Here is a 26577-nt window from a genome sequence, read left to right as displayed (position 1 = left end):
CAAAGCTCCAAACATTTCCCCTCCAGCTACAGATATTACAATGTTCTGTTTTAAAACTCCATTTAGAACTGCAGTCGATGACTTGTTCGTTGTCTCGGCTCCCCCAGGTCAGCAAGCTGCCGCAGTGTACAAACAGCACTGCATCCACTGCGCGTTCAAAACAAGGACCGAGCCAGGAACCAGCAAAGTGATATATTCTAGGTTAGCCATGTCAGGCATCTTCCAGTCCCAGAGAAGGTTTCATATGGTCAGCACATGGGCCAAATGATGCACATGGCTGTCCTGTACTTGCCCCTTTGTGTCCTCCTCTGGTGACCTGCCCCACTGAACTCCCTGCACACATTTCCCAGAAAGGGACGCTATGCAAGGAGGACATGTTCCTCTGAGAGTCTTTTCTTTCTGCCTCAGGGCTCACATTATATTGTTGTGGGGCTCAACACTTCGGGGTATAATCTGGCAAGCCGCAAATTTTTCTTTGTTCTCGGGTGACTTCTCTTTAAAATGGTACCCCAGCCCTAGACTGTCTAAGAGCCAGACAAAAAAGAGCAGACAAAACTTTGAAAACCAACAGTACAAATAAAAACTTGAATAGCCACACTGCCCATCAAGGTTAACAGTTCAGCTCCTTCAACTAATAAACCAAGATGAGACCAGGGTAGTAAAGACAGGAGATATAAAAATAAAGAATCAGGGCTTTACCTCAAAAATTTGTACGCTCTAACTAGATTTCCTTATCTTGTACTCATTATTTCTTTGCTCCTCTTGTCCTCTTTCACAGAGACACTTTGTCCCAGATGACGAATGAAGGACTAGATAAGATTTTAATATCATAACAGCTGACGGAGAATTTTCCCAAAACAATTTAACCTGAAGGTAGAATTGTAAGGATAGCTGCACACAGCAGATCGCAGTGATTTTCAAACTCAGTGAAACAGACTAGTATCCTCTTAAGAGAGGATTTATTTTTTAAAATATTATTTATTTGACTGAGAGAGAGAGAGCACAAGCAGGGGGAGCAGCAGGTAGAGGGAGAGGGAGAAGAAGGTTCCCTGCTGAGCAGGGAGTCTGATATGGGGCTCGATCCCAGGACCCCAGGACCCTGAGACCATGACCTAAGCCAAAGGCAGACGCTTAACTGACTGAGCCACCCAAGTACCCCAAGAGAGGTTGCTTTTTAAAGAAAAGTAGCATGAGGAAATTAGTAAAACACTGCAGTGACCAAGATTTATGAAAGAGAATTTCAGAGTCAATCAATGCCTTAGAAATGGTCTTGATATTTAATCAAATAACTTAAAAATGTATTGGGACTTCAATAACTTCAAGAAAATCTGGAGTGAAACCTTTTACAAAACCAGTAATTCTTTCACAATACTACATGTTATTTAATAAAACCTACTAATGTGTATATTTCTATTTTTGTACACAGGGTTTTCTTAAAGCTGAGTACAACTGTACACATCTTAAAACAAAAATCTCAGTAATATTGTAGATGACAGATGACTAGCATTCTACTATTTTTTGCAAAATCTCAGCATCTGGGGATGATAATGGTGGCAAGGTGTCACAGTGGTGTCAAAATCACATTAACCTAAAATCTCAGCACCATGTTAAAAGAGAATTCTTTCCCACGGTGTACTGCATGCAAATAATCAAAATGAAGTAAAGCTATTTAGATCTTTAAATCTGGGCAGCACTCAATGCTTTTTGCATAAAGCAATATATAATATATATATGAGATACAAATATACATAATAATATATATTATGTAATATATATAACATGTAACTTTGTTTTCAAATTGTCTCATTTTGTTAAATCATGACTTGAAGTATTAGGTAAGGAGGCTGACTGTTAGTCTCAAACAAAAGACTTGGTAGATAGAACCTTTCAAAACTGTTAAACTCACACCCTCACTCCCTAATGCAAAATAAATAAACACCTTTACACTCAAATTGTGATCAGTTTAGAGAAAGGAAGAATTAGATGGAACAGAAAACCCCAAAATAATTATATTACAACCTCTTTCAAATTACAATGGGGAAAAAAAAATCAGGGAAAACTAACATGTATAGTTCCTTGATGCTTTTTCCTTTTTCCTTTCTTCCTCTGCTGATCAGAGGGGAAACACAATTTAGAAATCTGAAGGAAAGGAAGACTTGGGGTGGAAAGGTTCATCCAAGCAGAAAGCTGTATGTTGTCTTAGTTCAAGGAACAGTTAGGGTCCTACATAGAAGTCAAGAAGATGTCTAATACCTAAAACACAAAGGACCACTATACGAAGTTCCAAGGCTCAGAACACCAAAACATTAAGCCTACCTAGAACAGGGCTAGGAGAAGGCATTTGACCTTAAAAAGAAGACAAAGTTGCTTGAAAAAAACCAAAAACACACGAGCCATGGCAAAGGCTGATGATAAATATTTAGGAAAAAAGGATCTTCCACCTGGGTATCTGGACTTCATCTGCATTTGTTCTTCTCATTTATTTTGCCTTCAATTGTTACTCTTTCATTTTAGGTAGAAACATGGGATTGGATTTGGGGTCTTTCCTCTCAACCCTCCTGCAAACATAGACTCTTTCAAGGATTTGAAAAAACAAAGTAACCTCAAGAAATTTTAAAAAGTAACCACTAATAAAAAGATTCTTGGGTTTGGTGTTGCTCTATTATTCACAGTACAATTCCTGACACACCTCTGTCAAAATTCCCCCAGCGTAATTGATTTTTCTTTGAGTCCTCAACCAAATCTAGAGCAAGAGTTTAAAATTCATGGTGGTAACCCATTTAACAAACTCAGAAAGGGAAAACAAACTTTTGATAGATCCTTGAGAAAATGAATTTATATTTCCCAATTTTGGAGGATGGGGACCAAACTGACATTTCCATTCTAAAATTTCAGCTGCTGTTGCCCGTCCTCATTTTTACCCAGAACTAAGACAACTACAGAGCCAGATATATTCAGTCTGAGTCTCCCAGGGTTTGTTTTTTTTTTTTTTTTTTTGCTGACACATGTAGAATCTAGAATAACCAAGAAATTTTAAGCCTGTTCAGAGATACACCTAAAACCTTTAGGTATTTTTCCAGATTCTAAATTTAAGGCATAATCATTTTAGATCTTCCCAAATTACCGTTTAAACAGATTTTTCAACTGCTCAAGATCTAATGTCCTACAACTTGATAAGTAATTGTAAAAACAGACAATCATATATAAAACAGTAGCAGCATCAAAGACAACCCATACTGGAAAGAATACCAACACCCCTATCTATTATCTACTGTAAAGCCCCACACTTAACTGACAACTAAGCCTCTAAATTTTTAACTTAGCAGTTTATATTAGGTCCATCCTTACTTATTGAGATACAATCTAATTAGTAAGAGGAAAAATTCATTGACACCTAAATCTATTTAGAGGACTTTGGAAGTAAAAGAAAACCAAAAAAAGAAGAGGTTTTATATTTACACACTCCAGATCTAAAAAATACCATCACCTTAAAGAACATGGCAGACCCCCAAAAGATCTTGTTGGGATAGCTAATGGCAAAGTACACAGAGAGAAAATAGGTTATGTTCTACCCTCTTAGCTTATTATTTATAGAATATTACCAACAACCATACCTATACCAATCTTGACCAGGCATTTTGCGGAGACTTACAAACATGAAACAAAGAAAAATACAAGGAAAAATACATTACTTTTTATGCCAAAATAAGGTCTGCTTGGAAAACTTTAACCCTGAGGTACAATCTGGATAGCCTCGCATCAGCTCAGGCAGATAATTCAAAGCTGTAAAGATTCCTGAACAAAAAAGGATATTTCACCCATCCACACAAAATGTATTCTTAAAATACGAATTATTCCAATGTGGCTTGGAATCAGAGGCTTTCTGATATATTGGTTTGCTTTAGTGTTACTGTTTTTTCCCCCTCAATCTCCAACTTTGTTAGACCTGTGTCTTACCCATTGCATAATCACCAACAGGAATATTTTTCACAAATATAACTGCTGAGGTTGGAAAGAGAGTATTATATCACTATGGTTTTGAGTATCCCTATGGAATGAACCACAACTGGTTTATTCTGAGAAATCTCTTTGTATAATGAATCTGTCATATGAATTTCTTTGATTAATTGATGCTGCTGTGCACAGACAGATCAATCTGTCTTCTTTTATTAGCAATGAGATTTTTAAAATCTACACATTAAATTGATAGATTTGATAACAATCTTAGTTTAAACTGCTTACATATTTTATTTTAACAATTCAGCTACATATGATCATCTAGAATGATATTTTTCTTTGTGAAGTCTTTCCCCCATCACATTTATCTTTTTTTTAAACCATGGATATTAACTTAGCCTTTTTAAAATAACTCTACCGGAAAGCAATCCAAGAAAAGCACCATAAGTTCTTCACAAAACATATTTTCAATGCTTTTGACCAGAGATATTTCTAACAGTACAGAATATTTTTAATAGTTTTACTATGGTATAACTGATATATAATAAGCTGCACATATTAAAATATACAATAAGTTTTGATGCATGTTTATCTGTGAAACCATGAGCATAATCATGATAATAAGTGTATCTATCCATCACCTCCAAAATTTTCTCATGACCCTTCGAATCCCTCCTCTCTATCCCTCTCCAGCCTCCTGTCCCTCTCCCTCAGGGAATCCCTGAAACACCGTGTCACTAATTATTAGTTTGCATTTTCTAGTACTTTCTATAAATGGGATAGAAGTTTATCCCAGTAGGGAATACTACCCTTACATGTTGCATTTTGTCTAGCTTCTTTCACTTGGCATAATTACTTTGAGATTCATCCATATTATGGCATGTACCTATAGTTCTTTTTTATTGCTGAATACTATTTCCTTATATGGATAGGTCACATTTGTTTATCCATTCACCAACCAAAGACATTTGGGTTGTTTCTATTTTTCCTATTATAAAGTTGCTATGAACACTTATGTACAGTATTTTGTGGAAACATAGGTTTTTGTTTCTCCTAAGAGTGGAATGGCTTGATTATAAGATTGGGTTTCATTCATCCTAAGAAGATGCCAAACTGGTTTTCAAAGTGTTGTACCATTTTACGTTTCTACTGGCAGTGAATGAGATTCTAGTTCTTCCATATTCTTTCCAGAACCTTGATATATTCAGCTTTTAAATTTTAGACATTTTAATGTGTGTGTGGTGGTTTTAACTTCTATTTCCTTAATGACTAATTATGGTGACCATCTTTTGCATGTGCTTATTTACCTTCTTTGATAAAGGATACGTTCAAAGATTTTGTGCATTTTAAAAATGTTTTTCTTATTATTGAGTGTTCTTTATGTATTTTGAATACGAGTTCTTTATCTGATACATTGATTTCCAAATGCTTACCTAGCCAATAAACAGCCTTTTCATTCTCTAGCAGTCTTTCAAAAAGCAGTATTATGAAATCCAATTAACCAATTTTCTTTTCATGGATCATACTTTTGGTGTCTTATCTGAGAAATCTTTGCCTAACCCAAGGTCACAAAGATCGTCTAAGTTTTCTTCTAGAAGTTTTATAGTTTTAGGTTTTATATTTAGGATCTATTTTTATTTTATTTTATTTTTTTTACATGGTATAAGGTTAGGGTAATTTTTTATTTTTTTAAGATTTTATTTGAGAGCGAGCACGAGCAAGCACAAGTGGTATGTGGGGGCAGAGGGAAAGCTAGACATGGACTCCCCCTGAGGAGGGAGCCCAATGTAGGGCTTGATCATGACCTGAGCCAAAGGCAGACATTTAACTGACTGAGCCACCCAGGTGTCCAAGAGTAGGGTAATTTTAAATCTTGTTTCATGTGTTATTCTTGTCTCTCTGCTACTAATTTCTAATTTTATTGGATTTTAGTCAGAAAACATACATGGTCACATGTAAATTTCAGGTGTATTTTAAAAGAACATGTTTTCTATTTGAGTGTAAAATTCTGTAATTATCAATTAGATCAAGTTTCTTAACTGGCTATTTAAATCCTTCATATATTTTTATTTATTTGATCTATTATAAAGAAAGTATGGTTAAATTCTTCTGATTGTGGATCTGTTGGTTTTTTCTTACATTTTTCTTAGTTTTAATTTTATATAGTTCAGAATTATGCAGGTAAATATGTAAAGGTTCATGATTACTCAGTTAACAGGTCAACATGAAAATCTGTTCTTAATGTTCTTTGTTTTGAATTTCATCTCCCAGTACTTTCTTTTCAATGGTTTTTAACAATATCTTTTCTATCCCTTTATTTCTACCTTGCGGCATTTTGTTGTGGCAGAAGTGGCTCTTATAACCAGATACAGCTTATAATCAGGTTAGAGATAGGTTATAATCAGTTTTTATGCCACTCATTTAAAAGGGGAATTTAATCTACTTTTTGATGTATAGATGTATTGATGTATAGATGTTTTCTAGGTCTCATAACTATTAATTTTGCTATTTTCCCATTTTTGCATTTTGCTGAATTTATCAACTACCCTTAGCTTTCTATCTTTATAGTGCATTTTCTTAAATTTTATTTCTTAAAAAAAAGAAATTCTCATGGGGCACCTGGTGGCTCAGTCTGTTGAGTGTCTGACTTCAGCTCAGGTCATGATCTCAGGGTCCCAGGATCTAGCTCCATGTTGGCCTCTCTGCTCAGCGGGGAGTCGGCTTCTCCCTCTCGCTCTGCTCCACCCCCCATTCACGCTCCCTTTCAAACAAAATCTTTAAAAAAAATTCTCATGAACAAAGTTCACACAAGAAAAAACAAATTCTACTCGATCCCAGTGAACGCACTCCATTCCCTAAGATAATTATTTTTTATATTAGTTGTAACTTTTTTTAAAAAAGATTTTATTTATTCATTTGAGACAAAGAGATACAGAGAGAGAGCATGAACAGAGGGGAGGAGGCAGAGGGAGAAGGAGAAGCAGACCCCCCGCTGAGCCAGAAGCCAGACATGGGACTCAATACCAGGAATCTGGGATCATGACGTGAGCTGAACGCAGACACTTAACCATCTGAGCCACCCAGGTGCTCCTGAATATGTAACTTTTTAGATTTTTTAAAAAGGTATTTATGTAGATATCATCCTACTCTTCCTATTTGAGTGTCTACCCTTAATTTTTAAAGATATATATTTAAATTTCAATCTTTTAATTATAATCTATAATCTAAAGAAAATATACTTTGATTTTCTCTACCTGACTGGTATCCCTCATGTTGAAATTAGAAATAATTCACTTGTGTGTTCCTGTGATTTCAATTAATGACTTCTTTTTCTTCACAATATGTCTAGATTTAAGTCTTATCCTGGCTTCAGAAGACCCATTAAATTTGAATAGTCTTTTTTCACACTTGAAATTTTTCTCTTTATTTTTTCCTCTACAGTTTGTCTTTACTCTCCTTTTACACCTCTTAGGGGAATATTAGAACTTCTTCTATTAACTATCCTTTGGTCTCCTCAATTTTCTCTCATACTTTCAGAGCTGTTCTTTTGCAGGGTATTCTAAGGAAATTCCCTAGCTCAATCCTTATTTTTATTAATTTACATCTGAGTTGTGTCAACGGATATTGTCAGTTTAAATTTTCATTTCCCAAGTTCTGTTAGATTCCTTTTCATGAATACAAAATCTATCTCTCTGAATGTCTTTTTTTTTTCATCATCACTCTTTATTATGTTAGTCACCATACAGTACATCCCTGGTTTTTGATGTAAAGTCCGATGATTCATCAGTTGCGCATAACACCCAGTGCGCCATGCAATACATGCCCTTACTACCCATCACCAGTCTATCCCATTCCCCCACCCCCTCCCCTCTGAAGCCCTCAGTTTGTTTCTCAGAGTCCATAGTCTCTCATGCTTCATTCCCCCCTCTGATTACCCCCCTTTCTTTATCCCTTTCTTCCCCTACCGATCTTCCTAGTTCTTAGGTTTCATAGATGAGAGAAATCATATGATAATTGTCTTTCTCTGCTGGACTTATTTCACTTAGCATTATCTCCTCCAGTGCCGTCCATGTTGCAGCAAATGTTGAGAATTTGTTCTTTCTGATAGCTGAGTAATATTCCATTGTATATATGGACCACAACTTCTTAATCCAGTCATCTGTTGACGGGCATCTCGGTTCCTTCCACGATTTAGCTATTGTGGACAATGCTGCTATGAACACTGGGGTGCATATGGCCTTTCTCTTCACTACGTCTGTATCTTTGGGGTAAATACCTAGTAGCGCAATGGCTGGGTCATAGGGTAGCTCATTTTTCAACTTTTTAAGGGACCTCCACACTGTTTTCCAGAGTGGCTGTACCAACTTGCATTCCCACCAACAATGTAGGAGGGATCCCCTTTCTCCACATCCTCTCCAACAATTGTTGTTTCTTGCCTTGTCAGTTTTTGCCATTCTAACTGGCGTAAGGTGGTATCTTAGTGTGGTTTTGATTTGAATTTCCCTGATGGCTAATGATTTTGGACATTTTTTCATGTGTCTGTTAGCCATTTGTATGTCTTCATTGGAAAAGTGTCTGTTCATATCTTCTGCCCATTTTATAATTTATTTGTTTCTCGCATATTGAGTGTGAGAAGTTCTTTGTAGATTTTGGATACCAGTCTTTTATCTGTAGTGTCATTTGCAAATATCTTCTCCCATTCCGTGGGCTGCCTCTTAGTTTTTTTGACTGTTTCCTTGGCTGTGCAGAAGCTTTTTATCTTGATGAAGTCCCCCAAGTTCATTTTTTCTTTAGTTTCTCTTGCCTTTGGAGATGTGTCATGAAAAAGGTTGCTTTGGCCGATGTCGTAGAGGTTGCTGCCTATGTTCTCCTCTATGATTTTGATGGATTACTGTCTCACATCGAAGTCTTTCATCCATTTGGAGTTTATCTTTGTGTATGGTGTGAGAGAGTGGTCAAGTTTCATTCTTTTGCATGTAGCTGACCAACTTTCCCAGCACCATTTATTGAAGAGACTGTCTTTTTTCCACTGGATGTTTTTTCCTGGTTTATCAAAGAAGAGTTGCCCAAAGAGCCGAGGGTCCATTTCTGGGTTCTCTACTCTATTCCATTGGTCTATGTGTCTGTTTTTGTGCCAGTACCATGCTGTCTTTGTGATCACAGCTTTGTAGTACAGCTCGAAATCCGGCATTGTGATGCCCCCAGCTTTCTTTTTCCTTTTCAACAGTTCCTTGGCTATTTGGGGCCTTTTCTGGTTCCATACAAATTTAAGGACTATTTGTTCCAGTTCTTTGAAAAATGTCCTTGGTATTTTGATTGGGATTGCATTGAAAGTGTAGATTGCTCTGGGTAGCATGGACATTTTAACTATGTTAATTCTTCCGATCTATGAGCATGGAATATTTTTCCATCTTTTTGTGTCTTCTTCAATGTCTTTCAAGAGTGATTTATAGTTTCTAGAATATAGGTCCTTTACGTCTCTGGTTAAGTTAATTCCAAGGTAACGTATGGTTTTTGTTGCTATTGTAAATGGGATGGATTTCCTAATTTCTCTTTCTTCGGTCTCGTTATTCGTGTATAGAAATGCAACTGATTTCTGAGCATTGATTTTGTATCCCGCCACATTACTGAATTGCTCTATAACTTCTAATAGTTTGGGAGTGGACTCTTTTGGGTTTTCCATATAGAGTATCATGTCATCTGCGAAGAGAGACAGTTTGACTTCTTCTTTGCCGATTTGGATACCTTTTATCCCTTTTTGTTGTCTGATTGCTGTTGCAAGGACTTCTAGTACTATGTTGAACAATAATGGCGAGAATGGGCATCCTTGTCATGTTCCTGATCTTAGGGGAAAGGCTTCCAGCTTTTCCCCATTGAGAATGATATTTGCTGTAGGCTTTTCATAGATGGTTTTTATGAAATTGAGGAATGTACCCTCTATCCCTACACTCTGAAGGGTTTTAATCAGGAAAGAATGTTGTATTTTGTCAAACGCTTTTTCTGCATCTATTGAGAGAATCATATGATTTTTGAATTTTTCTTTCTGGATAAAATCTATGACACTGATTGATTTGCACATGTTGGACCACCCTTGCATCCCAGGGATGAATCCCACTTGGTCATGATGGATAATCCTTTTAATGTACTGTTAGATTCTATTAGCCAGGATCTTGTTGAGAATTTTGGCATCCATATTCATTAGGGAAATCGGTCTGTACTTCTCCTTTTTGATGGGGTCTTTGCCTGGTTTGGGGATCAAGGTAATATTGGCCTCATAGAATGAGTTTGGTAGCTTTCCTTCTGTTTTTATTTTTTGAAATAGCTTTAGGAGAACAGGTATTATTTCTTCTTTGAATGTTTGGTAGAATTCCCCAGGAAAACTGTCCAGGTCTGCAGTTTTGTTTTTTGGAAGGTTGTTTATCACTGTTTCAGTCTCTTCATAATTAATTGTCCTGTTTAAAAAATCAATTTCTTCCTGTTTCAGTCTTGGTAGTTTATAGGTTTCCAGGAAGTCCTCCATCTCTTCCAGATTGCTTAATTTATTGGCATAAAGTTGTTGATAAAAGTTTCTAATAATCCTTCCAATTTCATTGGTGTTGGTTGTGACGTCTCCTTTTTCATTCATAATTTTATTAATTTGGGTCCTTTCTCTATTCTTTTGGATAAGTCTTGGCAGTGGTTTGTCAATTTTATTAATTCTTTCAAAGAACCAGCTTCTAAGTTAGGTTGATCTGCTCTACTGTACTCCTGGTTTTTAATTCATTGATTTCTGCTCTAATCTTGGTCAACTGCTTCCTCGTGAGTGGATTAGGCCTGTCTCTCTGTTGCTGTTCCAGCTTCTTGAGGTGAGAATATAAAAACTGCATTTTAGATTTTTCTATTCTTTTGAGTGAGGCTTGGATGGCTATGTATTTTCCCCTTAGTACTGCCTTTGCAGTATCCCATAGATTTTGGACTGTTGTGTTTTCATTTTTGTTGGTCTCCACAAATTGTTTAAATTGATTTTTGATTTCCTGGTTTATCAATTCATTCCTGAGCAGGATGGTTCTTAGTCTCCAAGTGTTTGCGTTTCTTCCAAATTTTTCCTTGTGGTTGAGTTCCAATTTCAAAGGTTTGTGGTCTGAGAATATGCAGGGAATAATTTCAGTCTTTTGGTATTGGTTGAGACCTGTTTTGTGACCCAAAACATGGTCTATTTTTGAAAATGTTCCATGGGCATTAGAATAGAATGATTATTCTTTGGTTCTGGGGTGTAGTGTTCTATATATATCTATGAGGTCCAACTTGTCGAGTATGGCATTCAAAGCTCTTGTTTCTTTGCTGATTTGTTGCTTAGGTGATCTGTCTATTGCTGATAGTGGAGTGTTGAGGTACCCTTCTATTAGCGTATTTTTATCTATATGTCTCTTTATTGTGGTTAAGAGTTAGCTTGTGTATCTTGCTGCTCCCCTGTTGGGGGCATATATATTTATAATTGTCATATCCACTTGTTGGATGCATCCTTTAAGAATAATATAATGCCCTTCTGTGTCTCTAACTATAGTCTTTAGTTTAAAATCCAATCTGTCTGATATGAGAATTGCTACCCTAGCTTTCTTTTGAGGTCCATTGGCGTGAAAGATGGTATTCCATCCCTTTACTTTCAGTCTGAATGTATCTTTAGGTTCGAAATGAGTCTCTTGTAGACAGCAAATGGATGGGTCATGTCTTTTTATCCAATCTGCAACCCTGTGGCGTATTATGGGGGCATTTAGGCCATTTACATTGAGACTGATTATTGAGAGATATGATTTTAATGATGCCATGTTGCCAGTAAAGTCTTTGTTTCCATAGATTGTGACTTTCTGTTCTGTATCACTCTTGGGGTCTTTTTACTTTTATAGAACCCCCCCTTAATATCTCCTGTAGGGCTGGTTTCGTGGTTACGAAATTGGTCAATGACTGGCGATTCTGGAAGGTCTTTATTTCTCCATCAATTCTGAATGACAGCCTTGCTGGATAAAGGATCCTTGGCTGCATGTTTTTCTCTGAAAGAGCTTTAAAAATGCCCCCCCAACCCTTTCTCTCATTCCAGGTCTGTGTAGACAGGTCTGACGTAATTCTGATAACTTTGCCTTGGTACGTGAGAAATTTCTTTACCCTGGCCGCTTTCAATACTGTATCCTTGGATCTAATATTTGCGAATTGCACTATGACGTGACGTGGCGTAGGTTTGTCGTGGTTGAGCTTGGGAGGGGTCCTCTCTGCCTCTTGGACACGAATGTTTGTTTTCTTTGCTAGACCAGGGAAGTTTTCAGCTACAATTTGTTCAAATATCTCTTCTAGACCTCTGTTTTTCTCCACCCCCTCGGGGATGCTGATGATTCTGACATTGGAACGTTTCATTGAGTTAGTAATCTCCCATAACCTACATTCTTGAGAATGGATTTTTTTTTTATCCCAGATTCTATTTTAGCTTTCTCTTCTACTAACCCATCCTCCAATCCGCTGATACGTTCTTCTGCCTCATTCACCCTGGCCGTCAGAGCCTCTAGTTTTGACTGCATTTTGGCTCATAGAATTTTTAATTTCTGCCAGATTCACTCTCATTTCCACCCTTAGAGATTCTATATTCTCATTAACATTTTCATTAATACTTTTTTCAAGTCTATACATCATCTTGACCATTGTTACTCTGAATTCCATTTCTGATAATTTGGTTATATCCATATCCATTAGTTCTGTGGCAGAGGCCACAGACTCATTGTCTTTTCTTTGCTGGGGAGGATTTCTCCTTCTCATCAATCTGATGAGGAGAGGTTGCGGGGTTGTCCAGAGCCCAAATTATTGACCGGGACCCAGGCAGTGCGCACTTGTTTTATAGGGACCTTAGGGATGTGGACTTCTTGATTTTTCAGGCTGCCTTCTGGGGGAGGGGCCTGCCGTGCCGATACTCAGGCAACCCTGTTTGGGTAGAGTCTCCGTGTCCCCTGCGAGGGGGGATGGGGATGGGCACGCTGTGAGCCGGTATTTCCAGGCTTTTGTTCTCTGGCGGCTTTCCCTGGCAGTTTGCTGTGCCTCTTCTGAGAGTCAGAGCAGCAGTAGACGAATCTCAGCCTCTGTCTCAGAACAGAGGGATCGCGGACTGTTCTCCACTGATGTTCTGTCCACTTTAACTCTGTTTCTGTTGGTGCTGCTCAACCCTGCAGCGTCCCGGGATGTGCGCCCCACACCCAGCGTCTCAGCCCTCACTTCCAGGGCCGGTGCGTCTCTGTCCTTTGTGTTTCTAATGCCGCCAGCCGCCAGCCGCCCCGCGCGCTCCGGAAGCTCGCAGTCTCAGTCTGGTTCCAGTGAGCACACCGGAGTTCCATTTCAGTCTGGTCGCGTGCTCCCTGGCTCACGGTCTCAGTCTGCTCTCTTGCGGGTGCCGGTCTGCAAGTCTGCCCGCGCCCCCGTGCAGGTGGCTACCGCTTCCCGGCGTCCGAACGCGGCGGCTCCCTCCCCCTTCCGTTTATATTCCGATATCTGTGTGCGGTTTCACGGCTCCCCGCTTCGTACCTCAATACTCAGCGCTGGAGATGTTCATTTGTAGAGATCCAGATGTATCTTCCTGCGTCTCAGGCTGATTCCATGGATGTTCGGGCTGGTCTGGTACCTATCCAACTCGACTCAGGGGACCGGCTGCAAAAGGGGTCCCCTACTCCTCCGCCATCTTCTCGTCCTCTGAATGTCTTCTTCTGATCACTCTATTACCTCTAGGTCCTTATATACTTTTTCTTTTGATGGGGTAAGCTTTCTTTGATGGTGCTGGTTTCCCTCATATTGTGGTATGCTGTGATTATATACTTATCTTTTGTTAAAGATTCTACGTTTGCCAGCGCTTTTGTTTACCACTGCCTACTTTCAGTGATTAATAGGGACAGACAAGTGGCTTTTCTCCTGCGTGTGTGGGCTTCCTAACCCACCTGGCAGTCAGTATATTACTAGGACACTGCCTTGGCCTGAATCTAGCACCCACTTCCAAGATTTAGTTTGTGGGTAAACACAGCTGCTATCCACTACTTAACACAAGGAGAGAAGAAAAATAAAGGCATGGCTCCAAATGTGAAGCCCCAATTAATAACTCTGATAAACTCTCTGATTAATAATCCTGATGAATTCTCCTTCTACTTCATGTTTCCATGGCCTATATCTCAGTCTTTGTCATGCTTTCCTTTCTTCATTGTAGATTAAATCTGTGTTGTAGATTTAACTTATAATCGTTTTCTGATTTTTGTCATTTTATGAGATTTTGGCAAAGGAGGGAGAATAGACATTTAAAAAATCAACCTTCAATTTTCAATCATAAGTATTATATATTAATATATGTATTAAAAAGTTAACTTTATACAATAAATTTTTCATATTACTTCTCACACTGATGCCATAAAACATCAGTGAATTTCAAGATTAAAATGATTAGGCATTTTCAGTAGAGCTTCTTGGCAATACTTTGGACCTTAAGAAATTAAAAGCAACACATTTTTAATGCCTCAAAACAAATCTAACTAGTTCTATTTTGTTCAATTCTAGGATAGATCAGGGAACCAACCTGGTCTGGTAAGAAATGAACAGCTACAAATAAATTACCTCTTGAACAACTGTCAAGCTGTCATTCTAATTATAGAAATTTAATAAAGCTGTTTAATCTTTTCTATGAACTTCTATAATCTTTATGGCCAATATTACTCTCCCATCAAAATATCCAAAGAAATGGACTCATGATCATGTGCATGCCCATGTGGGGATTATATCTTTAGGTGATGGCATATACTGTTTATTTAGCATTCACTGAAATGAATTCAATACAAAACACCATTTTGCATCTGGAGGAACTAGCCTTACTCCAGTATTGTGGGGCATAACTTGGCAAATTTTTCTCTAGCTTGGAACTGCAGATACGTTTTACATCACAATATGATAAACCCTTAAGATTACAGTGTGTTTTTCAATTCTTTCTAACTTTATGGACTGGTATGCTAAATACTGTAACAGGATTGAGTACAAGATGCAATTAAGATCATACTGAAAGGAGAGAGAGATATTACAGAGGAAAAGAGTCTAGGAAAAAAAACAGATGAGACAAGCTAAGGAGCTGACAGTGGACTTGGTTTATAGATGAAACAAGATTAGGCCAAACCTACTGCTACTTCCATGACTTTTATTCCAGACTGTTCCTAAACTGTCTTTTCCTCTGTGATGTCTCCTTTGTCCTTCCTATGATCCCAATGGCATCTTGCACTCAATCCTGTTATGGTATTTCCCACGCCAGACTGAAATGCTTCTTAAAGTAAGCAGCACGGTGACAAGCACATTTAGTATTAGTTGATATTTCATGTATGTATACCTGTTTCAGATAAACACAAAAAGAAAACAGATTTATTGAAATATCTACCTTACCCCCCCCAAAAAAAAGAGGAAGTCGGGGTTAAATGAAAATAGAAAAAATAAAGCATTATAATCATGCATAGTTGTTAAAGATGGCCTCTATGGTTCCTAGGGACCACAGTGAAGTAGATACCAAGGATTTCAAGATAAATAAACTAGTTCTATTGTATCAAAGAGGAGAATGGTTATCAGCATCCTCAGCTACTAGAAAAGCAAGAAGCCTTGGAAAAGTTAAGAGGCTTGCCCAATGTCCCATGGCTTGTTTTGATAGAGAAAATACTGGTCTCTTGATTTGCAGTGCTGTTGCTGCAATACCATGCTGAAACCAAATACATGATGAAAATTCGCTGCTATTACAGCAACCCCTGGGAGAAACAGAAATATCTATTCCCTTCTAAAGGTTAGGAAGCTCAGAACCCAGCATGAATGTTCTGTGAGTAAGTTTGGTAGAGCTGGAAGAAATGTCATGACTGGACTGCCCCAAATAGGAATCAATGGGTGAGGGAGCTACATTAGAGGCACGTGAGACCCCTATTCTCAAGTTGAGGGCGGGTGTCAAAAGGCCAGGACACTAGTTTCTTGAACATTGTGTGTGTGTGTGTGTGTGTGTGTGTGTGTGTGTATTATATATCCGTCTGTGTGTGTATATATGTATACAGTCTTAGAAGAGTGGATTTTTAAGTCCCATACAAAACTATGACTGGGAAGGCAAATTTAAAAAAATTTCCTAGGGCATTTCTCCAGAAGAAAACAAAAATTAAGGTCAGGTCTACATCAGCCAGTAACAGACTTCTGGGCCCCCAGATTCGTTTATTTGGCTCTGCTGACTGTTTGGCTCAGTTTTCCCTTAGCAAGTGTAAAAAACGCTTGAACACCACCACCCTGGGATCCTGTTCAACCAATTCAGATAGCTGTGGCCTTTCAACTCCCATCCAAGTGACTTGGCTTTATACCAATATCATTTCCCCTAGTAGAGCCTAAGCCTAAGTGAGAAAGTACACAGCTCAGAGAGCCAGGAGTTAACTGGCTGTTCCCATTCCAGAAAGGTCTGATTCTTCTCCCAGATAAGGAAACAATACTATATCAAGAAGTTTCGATCACTCAATATTACATATCACACTGGAACCACAACTATAAAAACAGAATTAGTGGAAATACCACTGCCTATCTTAAAGCATCTTAAAGCATCTCTTGTGGAGCTTTAGGCAACTGAGGTTTTCTCTTCCAGCCCAATCCCTTGGGAAATAAGTAGTGATGATTTATTAAAACTTACATTTTGCAGATAAGAAAACAACAAGAAGTTCAAATGCACAGAGGGACAGAGCGTCTTGAGGCCGTGCTCTACTTGCTGAACCTCATTTCTTCCTTATGATTATACAACAGATATGGAATACGCACACTTACTTGTGTGGAGCTGACTATAATTTAGCAGACAACATGATCGTAAGGGATGCTGTGGACCTGGCCTTCCTCAGGCCCCCATTCTGTGCTGTCTTGTTCCTTTGCCAGGGTCATGGTTTCTTGCCACCTCTTCCAGAGAATTCCATGTTTGGAGACATCTAAAAGAGTTTTTGAATGGCAAGTCGTTCTCTCCTACCCCAGCAAGCAATCTTTTAACTCCACGTGTCCCTTAAAACAATGTGGCAATAATGTCTTCCAGACTGCCTATACTGTTTCTAATATACAACCAATTTGTTTATATGGTCTTGATTCCTCCCTCTGTCTGTTGGATAGTATGACTCTCAAGAGGCAGTGACATTAAATTCATAGGTATATAGCTGTATTTTTTAAAAAATAGGCACTGGTATTGGGGATATGGAGGTAATCATCACAGTATACATAGAACTGGGAGAACACATTAAATAAAATTAAAGAGCTGTTCTTCCTTCTGAATTAAGTTTTAATCTAAGATTCTGAAGGAAGAAAGCTTTATTTTGGTGAAAGACATCAAATGGCCTGCGTACAGAAAGCAGAAATTAAAAAGATGCAGGCAGCAGTGCCCCCTGGGCTGCCTGTCAAGAAATTTGCCCTGTACAATTTCTGGAGAAATTAGGAAATGCAAATAACCTGGACAGATTAACAGCACCCGAAGATAACTAGCAGGATACAAAGAAACAGCACCTTTCACTATGAGGAGGCAGTGTATTCCTCCAGGCAAACAAAGAAACAGGACAGAGACAACATCTGTTTCATATAACAGCTTGGCTGCTGAAAGAAGCAACCTTTAAAAAAAATGGCTTAGCTGACAATCCTCAAAAATCATTCAATCACTATTGCATGGGCTGAAGTAAATGGGTAAGTGAACACAACTTGCACTTTTCCACACGACCCTCACCACCTTCTGAAGAAGAAAAGTTGTCTTGTCTTTAAAGGAAAAAAATAAAGTGCAAACAAAAATCTTCATGAACTTTCTTTCTGATTGACAACTAGCAGCAAATACTGAAGCATAAAAGACAGCTTACTGCTTTTTAGCTTTTGCCTTTCTGAATGTCAACGGGGAAGACAAGACTGCCAAAGAGTTTACTGGGTGGGGAAACAACTCAGACATAACTCATTAGAATATCAGAGGGAGAAAACAAGTCATTTGACAAAACCGATTGTGGTTCCAGAATTCAGTTAGGGAAAGAAAATGGAATATTATGATGTCTGGATCCTCATCGATGCATGGTAATAAACCAAATGTGTTAAGAAATGAAAATTTCCTCTCTGTGCTCTATCAGTGTGCAAATGCAATTTCAAAATCAAGAGAAAAATATCTCTGAATCCATCTGTAGATTTAAGAACTGGAAATTTCTAAAATGAAAAATTACCAGAGCTGTAAGGTCACTGAGGCGGGACTGGTGCTTTCAACTCAGCTAAATGCCAAATGCTTCATTCACCTTAGTAATGAGGTTACAATACATAAAGCCAAACAGAAAGAAAGCAATTAAAAAACATTATGATGGGGCGCCTGGGTGGCTCAGTTGGTTAAGCGTCTGCCTTTGGCTCAGGTCATGATCCCAGGGTCCTGGGATCGAGCCCCACATTGGGCTCCCTGCTCAGTGGGGGGGCCTGCTTCTCCCTCTCCCTCTACCTGCTGCTCTGCCTACTTGTGCGCTCTTCCTCTCTCTGTCAAATAAATAAATAAACAAAAGCTTTACAAAAAAGAGGCATTATGATAGAAGAGATTTTTCAGGTGGAAACTGAAAACAGAGGGAAAGGTGATAAGGTAGATGTGGACAAAAACATTTAATATTACCACGTGTGTACTGCCAAAAACTATGCTAGGCTGCTAACCAAAAGACTCCAAGGAGGTCCCTTCCCTGTGACTTTTCAGTTTAAACAGGTGTAACGGAAAAAAAAAAAAAAAATCATCTTGTCCACAAGGGAGCAAGGCATAGGCATGACCACAAAGAGAAAAAGCAATCAATATGTGATTTGGATTATTTTTAGAGTCCCAGGTAAAAAGGCTTTATTGAAAGGTGGTTTATTGAAAGGTGGTTTTATACTGAGAGGAGGGGGGGATGGGGGAGGGGAAGGGTGTAATTATAATATAAATCTTCTAAAAATGTTAGCTACAGGCCAGAAGATTTCTAAGTAGCTGACTTAATTTAGTCTTCACAATGGTTATATAGTAACTTCAGGAACTATTATTACTATATTTTAAAGATAAGGAAGCAGAGATACAGGAAAATGGACTTGCCTAGAATCCTACAGAATGACTGGGCTTCCTCTAATAGGAAGAAGGGAAATTTGCTGATTCATCTTTCTGTCTGTTCAAGATCCTGCTAGGTGTCTTGCACAACATCGGGAAAAACAGCACAAGACAAGAAGAGTAATTAATTAAAACTGAAAAAGGATTTAGATTAGTTTTAACAAAAACCTCCCAAATGAAAGAATTTACAAGAAAAACAAATCCACTGAGCAATACTACAGAATGTCCTTTGCAGAGATCAGAACAGCCGTGCTGGATGGTATTAAAAATCCCTTCAAGTACTGAGGGGATTAACCTACAAATTCGTTCTAGGCCTGTAAATAGTAATATTTGGCTTTACTCGAGGAGAGAAGTACACAACAAGAGTCTCCCCTTATGTTCAATAGCTCGTCTATGCAAGGACTGTGCGTCTCTTGCCACTATAACCACAACTTCCTAGAACTCAGCCTGGGCACGTAATATGTACTTAATAAATATCTGTTGAATACATGAAATAAAAAGAATAAAAATATGAAAATGATGTGTCTGTGGAAGCCTCAAGATAGACTGGAAAGTAGAGGTTATGACTGATTCAAAAGCCAGTCTGGAAGAGATCGGAAGGGAAGCAGAACCCAGAGCGAACAAGAGTTTGACTTGAGAGTCAGAGAGAAAATCAGTGATAGAAGCAGCAGCAGATAATATGTGGAAGCACTTCTCTTCCTCCAGGCATGGGATAAAATGTTCCACATAGAGAGTAACCAGTTAAGTGCTCAGATGGACATCCACGCCCTCCAAATAGCCTTGATCAAGTCAATCAGTCTCTGTGTCTGGCTGTCCAGGGTCACATTATCTGTGAGACAGTCACAGCACCTACTATTAGGCACAAAGCTGCAAAAGTGAAATGAGAACTGGAGGGAGAGAAATGGGAATAAGCAAAAAATATAGAAAAAACATTTAGAATTTTAATTTCATATAAATATAGGCATCATCAGTGCAGCCTGGTGGGTGTGAGAGCTAAGTCGAGGAGACCAAGTCATTCTCACAATAGTGAAAACGGAACTTGCCCATATACCACCAGGCTGGACAGATTATGTCTGTATTTCTGTCGCCTCTTACCTTGAACTTACCCACAATCCCCACAATTTCATTTTCCAAAATTTCACTGATTTCAAATATTTGTTTTCATGAACGTCTCCATAATCAAAAATCACAAATTTCTTGAAGACAGGGGATGTATTTAAATATCTTTCATTCTCAGCTCCTAGAATCCTGCTTGATATAAAACTGTGCTAGAACGATTGCATGAATGGTAGAAAAGACCATATGAGAAAATGTGAGTGAAAATTTAAGAAATTTTAGGTGAAAGATGTTGGAAACACTCTAAGGAAAGTTGATGAGAACATAAAACTACATATGTATATGCATACATACAAGTTCTGTATATGCACAGACACAAGCATCTATCAGTTGTACATGTAAACAAAGTTTCTTAAGATCTCCCAAGACTGACTTTCATGTATGTCCACTGGTCAGTGTTAAATTCATTTCATTCCATCTCTTACTAGATAAGGAATACAAGTTCATGACTCTTCCTATTTTGAACAGTGAGAAATTTAACTTAAGGCTCAGAAGAGGGATGGTGGAAAGCCTCGCAACCATCCGGAAGGGGTACTCTTCCCAGTAGGGAGAAGCAGGGGCCATGCCAATCTCTTGAATTTACCCTACGGTAAGCAGAGCCATCCGAGCATTCCCCACGCTGGAGACACTGTGGCACTCAGTATTGCTATTTCTACCATCCATCTTCTTGAATTTTTTCCCTTGATTTCAAGATTTTTCCCTGGATTGACACAACCTGATTGGACTTCTGAGAAACCCTCTACTGGTACATAAAGGTTTCATATCATCACACATTGATCCTAAAACACTCCACTCTTTCCTCCTGAAATTTTCAGTCAAACTACCTCCTCTCAAGCAACTTGATTTCAGTTGGTCACAAATCTCCCTAAATGCCACGTACATATGTATTATATTGGGATGAGCTTCTTACCACACAAGAGATATCCCGAATCCTAGGAAAGCTACACTCTTCCCGCCTTAGGTGAGATAGAGCCTAGTGCGCAGTCCTCTTTCAGCCAGAGAAGGCCCTCAAAAAGTATGTGTTAAATAAAGGACTTAGTGAAGGCCCAATCGAGGAATAAACTCCCTCCACAGCTTGCCTCTGAGCACTCAACACAGGATGCACAATTAAATTCTACTCAAAAAAATCACTTTCTCCTTGAAACAGTCTCTCGACTGAAAACAGAACGACTAAAATTGAGGGGGCAGAATACCACATGCCAAACACATTCTCACTAGCCCAGAACACATGTACCTGTCCCAGTCCTGTTAGTTTTCTCTTTTACCTGTATCTCAAACTACCACAGAATAACCATCACATGACAAATTATCACAGAATAACCATCACATGAACTACGATGATACTACCAAACTCTATGGTACCCTCTTCACTGCAATGTCCATACTGCAACTGTCAGGGAAGAGGTTTTTCAGCAAAACTAAACCTTGCTTGGGAACAGACAGATTCCCACTGTATATGCCCCTGTCCTCTAAGTTTTCTCTTTTGTACTGAAACTCGGTGTTACGGTGGCACAGAGTCCAGGCTACAAAAATTCCCTGAAGCATTCACTTCAGTTGTCCAGATACATTTACCAACTGTATCATCCAACTAACATCCATAATAAATGTCTTATCAATTAATCAACAGTTTCTCACGCCTGGAGGGGGTTCAATAAAAGTTTTGTGTCTAGCCTAGTAATAAAGTCCTTATGAAGTATCAACCACATTTAAAATCTAAAATTCTCAAGCCATAGATTTTGATTCCATAGACTTTTACAATATATTCTCTGACTGTAATTGTATGGTCACTGAGAAGCAGAGTCACTAGAAACCACAAAGTAATATTAAAATAGTCAACCTAAACGAGCAGTCTTAAAAATTCATGTAGAAAAATGATTCCATGACAAGAACACGCTTTAGAATTTTTGTAGTCAAATGACAAAATCAAATGCCTTAAAGGAAAACCAGAATTTATCAACCATGGTTGATTTAAATAGTAATGCTATGAAAGTCAAAGGTAGCTATAAAAAAGACTGGCAGAAGTAAACTTGTCCTAGATACAGCTCTTTAAAACACCTGAGAAGATGAGCTAATACATTAAAGAGATAAAAATAAGGTGGCATCAAACACTATTAAAATGGCATAAAGTTTGTATTTCAATTGCATCAAGTTAAAAATAGGTCAGTTAGAATGAACTTAGAAAAAAGTGGGGGAGGGGGGAAGGTCAATATCACAAAGTGATTAAAGAGATGGAAGAGAACTTTCTTCTAAGTCATTAAACTCACCAGTATGATCCTGAACTTCAGAGCACTTACCATTTTCCTGTGCCATTAGAGAATTTAGTAGGTTCACTGAATTGACTGATTTCTTTGTTAACCTATTTACATGGGTGAAGACCCTGACTGACATAAAACACAACCAAAAAAATCCTAGACAGAGAGTGTAATGAAAGACTGAGTGATGTATAGTTTGGGGTACAGCCTATCCAATAAATGTGCTTGACCAGCAAAGAAGCCATTGGCAAAGATTTATTATCGGAACAAATACATTCTAAAAAGATCTAATACAATAAAACCTGCAGTATGAATACAAACTACTCTGAAATATAGTTCTTTGCCTTGCATAATGTATGGCTTATCTTTCTGTTATATTAAAATTCTCTTCATACTTTTGGATCAGGAATAAATTCTTTGAACAAATAAAACCAAAGAATATGTAGCATATGAAACAGAACCAACAGCATGGTTCTCTAAATTAAAAAAAAAAAAAAGTTTATTACTTAGAACTCTTCAACAAACTTTAAAACATATATAAAGAGAAAGACATATCTCTATTACCAAGGGAAAAGGTAAAAATGAATCACCTGCTAGAATAACAATTTTTTTAATTACATGTAACAAATTAGCACAAATTTAAGCCAGACACAGAAAGGATTTTAAATATTATACCTCCAAGTTCCTTTACATTCAAGATGGCATTCTGGAATGGCACTGCTTTTATACTAAAACCTAAAATTAAAAAACAAAAACATAAAAAAGGAATTAGCAGCTTTACTTTTAAAAATGCATAAAAATGCTCAAAGCCTTTTTTAGGCTGATTAAGAGCTACTTTTCATAGCTTGTATTTATGCCGGAAACAATTCAAGATACACTGATAACACATTATCCTCTTCAAACTTTCAAAACATAGTTGTTTATTACAGCAAAATCTAACTCTTCTTCAAAATACTGCCTTATTCTTTAATATGTTATGTCACTTGTAAATTTTATCAGTTGTGAGAAAGACATGGAAGTACAGAGAAACTTCAAAGAAAATATTAAATCTATGAGGACCTCTAATTCCTAAAGTTAATTGTCTCTCACATATAACTCAGCAACTCTAGAGATTAAGGTACCAAAGTTGTAACCATCTTATATTAGAATTACATGGGATTTATGTCAGAGTTTTAAGAACATGGTTAATATCATACATATATTTTTCTTTCTTTAAAGTGCAGTCGTAATTGTCTATGCACGATCATTTTATAATACATGCAGTAAATGATTTCTATTAAAATATATTCAGAGTATAGTTTTTTTATCACATATTTAGAACTATTATCATTCAAGTCATGATTGACTTCAACATAACTGGTTCACAGGTTTTAGTATAAAAGCTTAGCAGTTGCAACGTACAAGCTTATTTACCTACACACATACACATATGCCAACAAATACACTATTTCTGAAAGAATTCACAAGAAACAAACTAGAGAGGATTCTTGGGACAACTGAGGACATGAAGGTCTTAAATTTGATTCTTTTTATTTCATTTGAATGTTTTGCTATATACAAGGACTTTTCCAATTAAAAGCCCTACTAATTTTTAAAAGTTAATTTATTCAGTAATTTCTAACCACCCAATTAATCTAAGGTTTTACACATTAGTATGCGCAAATTTAAAATAATTTCTTAGAAAAGGGATGATGATTTAACAGGATCAGATATACAAATACTTTAATTTGAAGCACATTATGAAATTATGATAGGTGCCTGGATAGGTAAACAGATACACTATATGCTATGGATAAGAACAATTCTTTTTTTGTTATATTGTTTTGTTTTTAAGATTTTATTTATTCATTTGAGAGAGAGAGAGAGAGAGCTCGCATGAGCAGGGGGAAGAGGCAGAAGAAGCAGCAGACTCCCCACTGAACAGGGAGACAGATGTGGGGCTCAATCCCAGGACCCGGAGATCATGACCTGAAGGCAGACGCTTAACCATCTGAGCCTTCCAGGCTCCCCAAGAACAGTTCTTTTACATGGTTCCACTTCATTGTATAAAAACAGAATATGTATCTTTTTATATTCTACCCTGTTACTGCCACTCTTTTGCTATATGCTGTCCTAGCACTTCAAAAGTCTATACAGTATCTTTCACTTAAGGTAGTGAATATTACCTAATGGTTAAAAAGGGACTTTGGAGTCAGAACTGGGTTCAAATCAGCTATGTGACTGTGGGCAACCTACTAGCCTTGGCTTTCATCATCTATAAAACAGGAATGATAGAATCTACCTCGTGTAGTCATTACAAAATTGATACAATGTTACATACTTTGTTTATCACAGTGCTTGATACAAATAAGCATACAATATATGATTGCTAGCATTCTCTATTAATTGGCTCTGTATTGATGATTTCATCATTAGCTATGTATATCTTTTGCCTGCCTCAATACATTATAGACTCTTAAGAGAAATCCTGGGGGCTTATTAATCTAAATACTTAGGTGGAGCTACAGATATTACCATTGAATGAAAAGTACCCTTATTAGAGTGAGAGAAGTGTGAACAGTTAAAATTTGTGGTACAGAATGTGAATGTTCATTGGGCCCTCTAAGAATCTTCCAAAACATACCTGTCCTCTGTGGGTTTTATGCAGACTGACACAGTTGCCACAGCGTTACGGTTAATGGTGCATGCAGTCACTGAATCTTAGTAAAATAGCAGAAGGAATGAGGAGGCAGCCCCATGTGGCTGAAGCACTGGCATGTACTTAGGCCTGCAGAAAAGCCTCTCCAGGTGTCTGGCCTCTGGGAAATTAAGGAAAGTCAGTGCCAATCACAATATCCATGCTGGCACCGAAATTTGCCTGCAGGAGACGTGGATGTTTGAATGTATCTACCTACCTCACAGGGGTGTCATATGGGTTAAAAGGCAATGATTGTGAAATCCTGAAAACGAAAAGCTCTATGCAAATGCTCAACAGTCTATTAGTGGTTATGTTCAGGACAACTCAACTATGGATTTTCCAGAGAGAGATAGGCCCCAACGTTGAAAAAGACAGTTATGGAGCACACCAGCGATGTTTCCTTTGCTGTGATTCTTAAAAGCTGACAATACGCAGGTGCCCAAGGAAAGGAATAGCCTTCCAGAAACTGCTGCACCCACATGCAAAATATGACTTTTGAAATTTATAATCAAACAGGCAGATTATATCATTGTTACCCTCTTTAATCCTCACAGATATAATAAATATAATAAATCGACTGCAAAAATGTCCTCAAATGCTCACGCTAAGCAAAGTAACCTAGCAATGTTATTTATAGGCATATAAATGTTTCTGCAGAATACACATGTTTTCTCTCCAAACAGAACATGTGTGGTTAGATTTATACTGCAAAGGTATATACAGTCTTCCATTTTGCTGTCTTCATATTTTTTCAGGATAGCTGTGGTAATGAATGTTCAGAGGACAAAGCCTACATAACCAGACTAGAAAATAAGAAAAATGTACTACACATGGAAGAGAAACAATTTTTTAAAAAATTTTAGTCATTCTAAATGCTCGCAAGGATTAAAAAGAATTAAAACTTAAAGCTACACTTGCAGTTCACCAGAAGGGCAACCAAGAAGGGTGACCAGCAGATCAACTCTACTTATTCCTTTACATTGGGTTGGACGAGGTCAAGGGGGGAGGGGGAAATATTAATATTTAGTAGGGATATAAAGGTCAAACCATCAAAATACCTTTCTCAAATGTTGCTCTGAGGAATAAAAACCATCAGGATAATCTGGGAGCCAAAGAAAGAATATCTGACTTCTAATTCTGGCTCTACCATTGTCAACTGAACAAGTTACTTAACCCCTCTGTGCCTCAGTTACCTCATCTGTAAACAAGAACAGATGGCACCCAGTGCTATAAAGTGTTTAGTAAATAAAACTAAATTTCAGAATACTAATAGTCACCAACTGACTACTAGAGGCTTTAAGTTTCTCCCAGTCAAGATCACATGTGGTCTCAAGGTCTGATATATCATGAACACAGTGGTAAAAATTAAAGCTACAGAATCGAAAACATTTGAGGACTTTTATAGACTAAACATCTGCCATCTTCCATAGCACTTCCTTTCCCTCTCCTAATTCCATTCAACAAAGCCTGTCAAT

The 26577-nt window shown here is 37.8% G+C and overlaps 1 protein-coding gene across 4 annotated transcripts in view; it reads right to left on the bottom strand.

Annotated features, from left to right (window-relative positions):
* ARL15 (ARF like GTPase 15) overlaps nucleotides 1-26577 on the bottom strand; it is a 415307-nt gene that overhangs the window by 238526 nt on the left and 150204 nt on the right. For 3 of the 4 annotated variants that reach the window (XM_045815344.2, XM_045815342.2, XM_045815343.2), the window contains exon 3: nucleotides 23101-23160. The exons of the other annotated variant lie outside the window; for it this stretch is intronic. In XM_045815344.2, the coding sequence (XP_045671300.1) occupies nucleotides 23101-23160 (60 nt within the window). The remainder of the gene's footprint in view (nucleotides 1-23100; nucleotides 23161-26577) is intronic. 4 annotated transcript variants of the gene reach the window in all.

The sequence above is a fragment of the Ursus americanus genome, chromosome 15 (assembly GCF_024610735.1).
Source record: "Ursus americanus isolate L20-20 chromosome 15, mUrsAme1.1.p, whole genome shotgun sequence".
Taxonomy (NCBI): Eukaryota; Metazoa; Chordata; class Mammalia; order Carnivora; family Ursidae; genus Ursus; species Ursus americanus.
This window is presented reverse-complemented; position numbering and strand designations above follow the sequence as displayed.